This window comes from Gekko japonicus, unplaced genomic scaffold, assembly GCF_001447785.1.
Source record: "Gekko japonicus isolate JY-2015 unplaced genomic scaffold, Gekko_japonicus_V1.1 scaffold452, whole genome shotgun sequence".
Taxonomy (NCBI): Eukaryota; Metazoa; Chordata; class Lepidosauria; order Squamata; family Gekkonidae; genus Gekko; species Gekko japonicus.
The window spans coordinates 787,043-796,066 of record NW_015167545.1 but is presented as its reverse complement, the minus strand read 5'-3'; the positions used below and the strand labels follow the sequence as shown (position 1 = coordinate 796,066).

Sequence of the window (9,024 nt, the reverse complement as noted above, 5' to 3'; positions counted from 1 at the left end):
ATGCCAGCTCCAGTTTGGGACCGTTCATGAAGATTTGGGGTGGAGTGTGGGGGAGAGGATGGACCTCAGTGGTGTATAAATGCCAAAGAGTCCATCGTTAAAAGTTGCCATTTCCTCTATGGGAACTAATCTCTGTAACCTTGCAATCCATTGTAATTCCGAGAGATTGCCAGGCCCCAACCTGGAAGAAAGCAACCCTACTTCGAGTGCTGTTTTAAGGCTGAAGAGTAGCATAGATGGCAACCAGCTAACTGAACAGTTCATCTCCAGTCAGCAGATGCACTCTGGCTTCCAACTGCAGGAGACCCCATTGCCTCAGAGTACCTCCAAGGCCCAGTCACCACGGCGACCCCTGCTGCCCAGCTTCAGTAAGGCTCACCAGGGCATCATTGGCTTGCCTGGCTTCATCTTCCACCTCAAACAGGCGCCTTTCCAGCTCCTCCTTGGCTCGCTCAGCCTCTTCACGCAGCTGCTTCTCCCTGGCGAGCCGTTGGTGCTCCATCTGTAAAATTGTAACATTCAGTAGTCAGGCACAGCCAGGAGCAGCAGCCCAGTTTAAGCAAGACGCTCCTGTGAGCATAAAGGTTCGTAGGTGAGCACTTTTGTTTTGCCATCATTTGTGTGTACAACGATCCCTGCTCACCTCAGCTGCGGGACTATTGATTAGCCTGCTGGAACCCACTATTTACAAGGAACGACGAGTCCTCATTATCATCCACCTCAGTCTTTAGGGAGGCCAACATCCAAGCAGGCCCTGGCGATCCACCTGGACAGAAGGATGCCAGCCTCCAGGTGGGACCGCAATGTTTTGTGGAGTCTTGTGAGCAGAAATTCTACCTTGTGAGCTACTGGCATTGAAAGTTGTGAGCGAGCCACTTGGCTACTGTATATATTAGTTTGCTCTGGAGCCATCCTCCCTGAGCTAAGACAAAAATCTGTGAGCTGGAGGCTAAAAAACTGTGAGCTGGCTCACACCAACTCAGCTCAGAGGGAACACTGGACCTGAGGATCCCCCAGAATTACAGCTCATCTCCAGATTACAGAGATCAGTTCCTCCGGAGATGATGAATCCTTTGAAGGGTGAACTCTCTGGCATTGTATACCACTGAGGTCCCTGTCCTCCCCAGATTTCACCCCCCAAATCTCCAGGAGTTCCCCTACCTGGAGCTGGCATCCCTACACCCCACCCTCAGCCAGCAGTTGGGGGGACCTGGCAACTCTACCTGGAATTACAACTGATCTCCAGACCACAAGAGCTCAGTTCCCCTGGAGAAAATGGCTGCTTCAGAGGGTGGACTCTATGGCAACCTACTCCACTGAGGTCCCTCCCCTCCCTAGGCTCCACCCCCAAATCTCCAGGAATTTCCCAACCCTGAGCTGGCAAGCCTAGCCACTGAACCCTGCAAGCCAGATGGCAAGCTGATCAAGAGCTTTCTGACCGGAAAAGCATTTTCAGCAGCTGTGGAGCCAACGTTCCCCCCACAGGGTCACCTTCTTTCTAGCCTTCTCTTCCCTGGCTTGAGCTTTCATTTGCTGGATCTCAATGGGGTCTACTCTCCTCCTCCGCATGAACAAGTCGTGGTTTCCAATGAAAAGCTGCATGATCTGCAGGAAGAAAACAGGAGTGTTTTTGCTGGGCCACAGCAAAGGTCCAACGTTGGGCTTCCAGCAGACGTCACACAGATGTTTCTGGAAAGCGTACAAGCAGGGCGAGAAGTTCATGGACATCCAGTTTCTCAAGTTGTTTTGCAGACAATTAAAGATGCTGGGGATGCCCTAACAAAGCCCTGAAGTGCTTGGGCCAGCCTACTCAAAAGACCACTCCCATCCTTACGTTTCATCAGATACGTGTGTTAAGTCAACACTACGAATTAATGACCTCCAAAACATTCTATCGTTAACAACCTTGCTCAGGTATTGCAAACTGAGGGCTGTGACAATCCATCTCATACTGGGTCTTCCTCTTTTCCTGCTGCCTTCACCTTTTCCTAGCATTATTGTCTTTTTATCAGACATACATGCAGAGAGGCATTTTTGGTGGCTTTCCCTTGGCCCTGGAATTCCCTCTCCCGGAGACTTGCCAAAGCCTAATCTAGAAGAGAAAAGATTGCTTTGTTCAAATTGGTATCCAGGGGAGATAGATAAGATTGGATTGGATTGCAGTAACAGGGAATCGTGTCATTATACAAGTTGTTCCAAGCCCTTGGGATGCGATGGGCTATAAATCATATCAAGTGAAACACAATTTTTAAAGATTAACCTTAACCAGAGGTATGCTGCCTCTCTACCTGGAAGTTCCATTCACAGTTATTATGTCACTCAGAGGGTGCGGTCAGACGGTGTGCTGGGAGTGGTTTAAATTGCTCCGGCCCTGTTGCGGTCTTTTTTAACCTGGAGAATCATGATCACACTCACCTCCTTGCTCCGGATCGCTGCACAGCCACATCGCTCCCCGCCGTCCACACGCAGGAGCGTGCGTTGCTGTTCTTTTTTTCTCTCTCAGTTTGGGCATGCGCACAGGCAGCCATCTGCAGTACTAAAATTTTTGTGCGTGCGCAGAACAGCGATTTCCACTTCAATCCGACTGCTGTAACACTTCCCATTAAACTTTAAAGGAACACTTCCCTTTAAACGTTTACCCCGAAAATGGCCTCCGTGAGATCCCGAACTCGTCTAAACGCTAAAACTAGGCACCGTTTAAACATTGTTTTTAATAACGTGGTGGCAGACCTCCGCCTATGCGCACACCGCCAACACTTAAAAAAAATGGCAGGCAAAAAGTGGAAGCCTCGGGCAGCTTTCGAGCGGTGAGGGGGTTTAAACCGGAAGTGGCTCGACACCGCAGGAGCGATCAGATGTCAGAAAAGTGCGGCTGGAACTGGAGAATCAGGAAAGCACCACTTGGGGACCTGGTATCAAAATACTCCAGGTTAAAGCAGTTTTGAGCCGGAAATAGACGACTGGGGAAGGGAGGCAGATGTTGACTGTGTGATCGCGCAGATAAAATCCGTTTCTGAGGCGGGCTGCAAGCGGACTAAACGGCCCATCTGAATGCACCCAGAGGAAGAAAAACTCCTATTACCTATTCCTTTCAAGGCGAGGACAGAATTATTCATATTTTACTGACAGGTGAACAAAGGCAGAGAGGTAAAGGACTTGCCCCTGATCACACTGCAGGCTCCTGGATCAGGTCCAAGCTGAGCACTGCACCAACAGATCACTTACCCCTCATTCTAGTGTGTTATTTCATTCTTTAATAGCCACCAGGAACCTGGCTTTTTTACACCGCTCCCTCCCAGCATGACAGAAAGACACCCTCAGGGCGGCAGCCCACAGGAAACCCTCACCAGTTTATTGACTTTGGGCTGTGAGGAGAAGAACTTGAAGACTTCGGCTTTCTTGTCAATAGGCTTAATTGTTAACTGGAGAGAGAGAAGAAAAAGAGGGCGTAGTCCACCTCATGATGAAACAGGTCACAAAGACAAACAGGCAAACATACCTCAAGGCATACTGGTGCCAGGGAAGGGGAAAAGATCCGAACAGAATTGACCATCCCCTCCCAAGACGGAACACCCAGCTAAGTCCCAGTTCCATCTGAGACACTCCCTCCTTCTGGCTTCCAAGTACCAACAATGAGCCACCAGATGGAAGACAGAAAGCAGCCGGGTGCCTCCCCAACAGGCCTGGATCAGCCAAGAGGCCCTCTGCTCCCCAGCTTCCAACCACCACCAATGGGTCCATCAGAAGACGCAGTCGAGCCCTTCCTCTGCCATGCCAACTGGATCCCAGCCCAACTGAGGAGGTCTTTCTTTGAGCTTCTCACTGATCCGGCTCCTTTCATGAATACACAAAGAGCTGCCCTGTACTATCAGACCCTTGGTTTGTCAAGGTTCGTGTTGTGTACTCTGACTGGCAGTGGCTCTCCAGGGTCCCACGGGTCAAGGTCTTTTGCACCACCTGCTATCGATCCTTTTAATTGGGATGCTGGGGATTGAACTGGGAACCTTCCGTACACGGAGCAGATGCTCTATCACCGAGCCAAGGCTCCTTATGGAGCTTTGACACTTTAGAGACGTTTTAAGGTTTTATTTGCCTACATAAACTAACGAGACCTATGACTCTGGAATATATAACTATAGAAAACAAAATAAAATGTGGTCCATGATCCACAGGGAAATCCTCCTTCCTGAGACCTTTTGAAATGGACAGACGTTGCCCCAGAGCACAAGCATCTGTAAGGGCTGCACCTGTCAGGATCCAACTCTGCCACTCTAGATGGCAGCATAAATCCACTGCCCCCGGCAACGCCTCCTCCCCGGGACACCATCGCAGCGCACCTTCCTACCTCTTTCTCGCTGTAGGAAATGTTCCGAATGCTGCTCCATTCGAAAGACTTGTTGGGAGAGAACCGATTGTTGATACTGTACACGTGGATCCCTTTGGCATCGACACCGAGAAGGAAATCTGTGTGATTCTTCTTTTGCTGCAGAGAACAGTTGGAGATACAAGACCAGAGTGAAAACCTATGACACACTTGGGCTCAGTCTCCACAAGGGGTGGCTGAACCAGATAGCCATTACCGGGCCCGTAGCCAGGAATTTCTAAGTCAGGGGGCATTTTGATTCCTCAGGGGGCACTGGGGCACTGGCTAATTTGATTAAAAGTAATTTAATTGCCGACTTCTTGGCGCTCTCGGGTGTGGCGGCAGCGCCCTCCACCTGGCCATCAGCTCTGCCTGCCTTGAGCTTTGGCATCTTGCGCCTCCTCCCTGGTGCTGCCCTCCACCCACCCCAGCTGCCGGCTCGCCTTTCCCCAATGCAGAAAAGATGCTCTGGATTGTGTACTTGTGAATACTGTGGGAACACAATCAAAGAAGGAAATTTTTGGACCATAAGTTTATTTTATAACCACTGGGCTAGTGATTGCACTTTAAAGGTCTTATGTGGATATTTACCCTGTGCCTGGTGATTTTACTTTTGAACAATTTACTTTATGGTCCTTATTGAATCTATATTTTGTATATATTTCTGATTGTGTTTATGTGAATATAATTATTAACCATCTTGCCACATATGTATGACCTCTGAGGAAGGCCTATTTGGCCGAAACGCGTAAGGTCAACTTTTTAAGCCCTTGATATTGTTAGGTTTTATATACATTGGTTGTAAAAGGGCCCCTATATATTTTTTAAAATTTGTTATTATTAATAAATACATGTACCTCTTTTTATGTTTTATGGAAAGGTTTCAATATTGGCCCTCCTTTTCACTAACCTTTGTTTGGTTCTGGAGTTTATTGTTAGGTTTAGTTTTTTTACCTTCTTGTTTCTGCTAGATCATCCTTTGTAACCATCTTGAAGCACTTTATTTTGTGTATATTGTAATTGCGTGTTTTATCTTGTTTTCTAGATCAGCATGTGTGCCTTGTTGTTAGCCGCCCTGAGCCCGCTTGGCGGGGAGGGCGGCCTATAAATTGAATGATAAAATTAAAAAATAAATAAGCTGTGGAAAGGGTCAAACGCAATGTATCATCAAGGCTAAGAGCTATAGAAAGATGGGAATAAATGTTTTAAATAAATATTCATGTATTTTACTTTTTTGTATTTTTGCATTTCTGTGTGTGTGTGCCTGGAAGTCATGGTGACCTCTGGTGACTCCTACTGGGACATGGAGGACATTCAGAGAAGTGGCTTCACAGCCTGCCTCCGGCCCTGGTATTTTCTGGAGGTCTCCCATCTAAATACTTTCCAGGGTCAGCCCTGCTTAGCTTCTGAGATCTGATGAGATCGGACTTGCCTGGGCTATCCAGGCCAGGGCTTGTTTTATTATTTTTAATGTAACTGTGGACCTTGTAATTTCAGCCAGTGTATGCATCAGAAAACCCCCAGTTTTAATCTCATCTCTGCCACAAAATCTCTAGGTCTAACCCAGGTCCGAATAGTAGGTCCTTAGGTCCAAACTAGGGTGTAGACTTTCCAATTTCCCGGGGGGGGGGGGGGCTGGGCCTGGGCCAGAGGCATTGCTTTGCTAGGAGCAAGGGTGGCTCCCGGGGGAGGCTGAGCACCTTCCTGAAAATTTCGGCGGGGGCTGAAGCCCCGCCACCCCCACGAAGATTACGCCTATTTAACTTTTACCCCGCCCTCCTCGCCAAGGCGGGCTCAGGGCGGCTTCCATAAAACTGATAAACAGTATACATTTTACAAATGATAAAATACAATAAATCATTTAAAACACAGACAAATCAATTTAAAACATAACTTCGATGGTGATAGGAATAAAGTGCAGTTTAAGGACACATTCAGCGGTGCCACCGCGCTAGGTCATGCTGGGTCTGAGTTCACACAGAGCGCTGCTGGTAAGACGCCGCTCCTAACGGAATGCCTGCCTAAAAAGCTCTGTTGTCACGGCCCTGCGGAACTGTGAAAGGTCCCACAGGGCCCTGATCTCCGCAGGAAGCTTGATCCAATAGGACGGAGCTACGAACGAGAAAGCCCTCCCAGCCTCCCATCTGTAATATGCACTACTGGCCTACCTTACAGGGCTGCTGTGAGGATTACAAGAGGACATATGTGAAGTGCTTTGAACTCTGAAAGTGTCGTGTAAATGCTGTACTAGCATACTACAGTTTAATCAGAATCTTTCCTGAGAACACTGGCATTATGAAGTCTTCCCCATTTTGGATTTTTTGGTGCAGTCATTTATTTTACTTCTGAACAGGGGAAGATGCCAACAACATGCAGGTGGCAGCTTTGGATTCCAAAAGCTTCAATTGGGTGATGGCACCCCCCACCCACCCGCTCCTGTCTTTACCCCATTCTGCGCTATTCAATTTTCACCCTTCACATCTCTTGTCCTTCTAATTTAGACTTCTGAATAGGTTTACCCGTTTTGTACAGCACTTTGCATGTGGTCTGCACTACGTAAATATTAAATGATTGTGAATCAGGTAGGTTTTGAACATGACAGGTGCACAACAGGTGCACAACAGTAAAAGTGCACAACAGTAAAAGAGAAAAAACAATCTGTACTTACAGCAATGGGAAAATAATTAACCCCGTACATTTCCAAGTCCTGTGCGATTTTTAGGTAGTTCATCTCAGCTTCATACCTGGAGGGAGAAGACCAAAGCTGTGTTTGGAAATACAAGTTCCAATCCAGGAAATTTAAGAACTTTACTGCTTTTGGGTAGACGGAAGCAGTTGTGTTCCATTTTCGTAGCCCCATCATTCTCAATCTTATACATTAAGGGGAAAAAAACCCTATGTTCAGAGATGCCCATCTGTCTGTCATGCTGCAGGGGAACTGAGGAATGGAACCCAAGGTAAAGGTAAAGGTTCCCTTGCTCGAACGCCAGTCGAGTCCGACTCTAGGGTTGCGGTTCTCATCTCCGTTTCCAAGCCGAAGAGCCAGCGCTGTCCGAAGACGTTTCCGTGGTCATGTGGCCGGCATGACTAAACACCAAGCCGCACGGAACGCTGTTACCTTCCCACTGAAGTGGTACCTATTTATCTACTTGCAATTTCTTGCTTTCGAACTGCTAGGTTGGCAGGAGCTGGAACTAGAGACGGGAGCTCACTCCGTCATGCGGCACCCGGGTCTCGAACTGCTGAACTACTGACCTTCCACAGCCTGCAGGTCAGCGTCTTAACCACTTGAGCCACCGCAGCTCCTGGAACCCAAGGAGGGCTATACAAATAGGAGGCAGGCATGATCCTCTGTGAGACCATCAAGTAGGTACAGGATGTCCTTTCCCCAATTAGCTGCCCAGTTGGGACCACCCACCCCCACTATGCAATCCTAACAAAAGGTGTGCCAGTACCTGGCTATACCCCTGTGTCCTGCATACCAGGCAGCTATCCTCTCTTCCCACATGTCAGGTGTCATTTGATACTGACGGAGGACCTATACAAAGAAAGGAGAGTGTTTTCAGTCAAATCGCAAGGTTGATCCTCTTAGGAGTACACAGATCCCCCTTACACACACACACACGAACACCCACATACCTTGGAAAAGCACTAAGCCTCTGAATGCCAGGGCCAGAAGGCAACATCAAGGGAAGGCCTCTGCCTCTATGCCCTGTTGTTGGCCATCCAGAGGAACTGGTTGGCCACTGTGTGAGACAAGATGCTGGACTAGATGGACCACTGGTCTGATCCAGCAGGGCTCTCCTTATGTTCTTCCAAAGTCTTACCGTATGCTGAAAGATGGTTGATGGTTTTTAAACAAGCACCTGACTTGCTACAGCAAACCAAAGAGTCATCTGCTCCAGCACTCCATTTCCAGTGGGATGCTGTCTCCGAGGAAGGTCACAAGCAGGGCAGGAAGGCAACAGCCCTTCTCCGACTGTTTCCCCCCAGCATTCAAAGACTTGCCTGATTATATCAAGGTTCTGCAGAGGCAGAGGTTTTGTGCTTGAGGCTGGATCAACATACACAGCTGAGTAAGGTGGTGGAATGGGGCACACCTTTGTTGAATGCAGAAAACAAAACTCCCAGCAGTGGGGAATTATAACTCTAGATCAGTGGTGGCCAAACTGTGGCTTGGGAGCCACATGCGGCTCTTTCACACATATTGTGTGGCTCCCGGCAGGGCGGCTGGGGAAGCGAAGGGGATGCATGCCTCCCCAAACGATTTCACCTTCTCCAGCCAGTGTTCCCCTCCCTGGGTAGGCTTGAGGGGTGTGGGGGGGGGAGCAGAGAAAGAAAGCAACTCCAACTTTAAATGCATTCTCAAAGCCCCCCCTCAAGCCTACAAATATCATCGGACAAAGAAATATCATTGTCAATATCTATTTTTACCCCTTTTGTTTTTATTTTGGGCAGCCTCATTTAATGTTAATAGAAAGCAAATCTGCATTTTTTCCAATAAAAACATGTCTGTAATATTTCTTCATTTCATGCGGCTCTCAAACATCGGATGTTTATTCTGTGTGGCTCTCACGTTAAGCATGTTTGGCCACCCCTGCTCTAGATGCTCAGAGACACTCTGGTAATTAACAGGGTTATATTATATTATATTATATTAT

At 48.1% G+C, this 9,024-nt stretch overlaps 1 protein-coding gene across 1 annotated transcript in view; it reads right to left on the bottom strand.

The window, feature by feature from the left end:
• LOC107112484 (merlin-like) overlaps positions 1-9,024 on the bottom strand; it is a 40,303-nt gene that overhangs the window by 10,144 nt on the left and 21,135 nt on the right. The window contains exons 7-12 of the mRNA XM_015413627.1: positions 7,819-7,901; positions 7,032-7,107; positions 4,346-4,483; positions 3,348-3,422; positions 1,492-1,605; positions 380-502 (exon numbers count right to left, since the gene is read on the bottom strand). Coding sequence (XP_015269113.1) covers positions 380-502; positions 1,492-1,605; positions 3,348-3,422; positions 4,346-4,483; positions 7,032-7,107; positions 7,819-7,901 — 609 coding nt within the window. The remainder of the gene's footprint in view (positions 1-379; positions 503-1,491; positions 1,606-3,347; positions 3,423-4,345; positions 4,484-7,031; positions 7,108-7,818; positions 7,902-9,024) is intronic.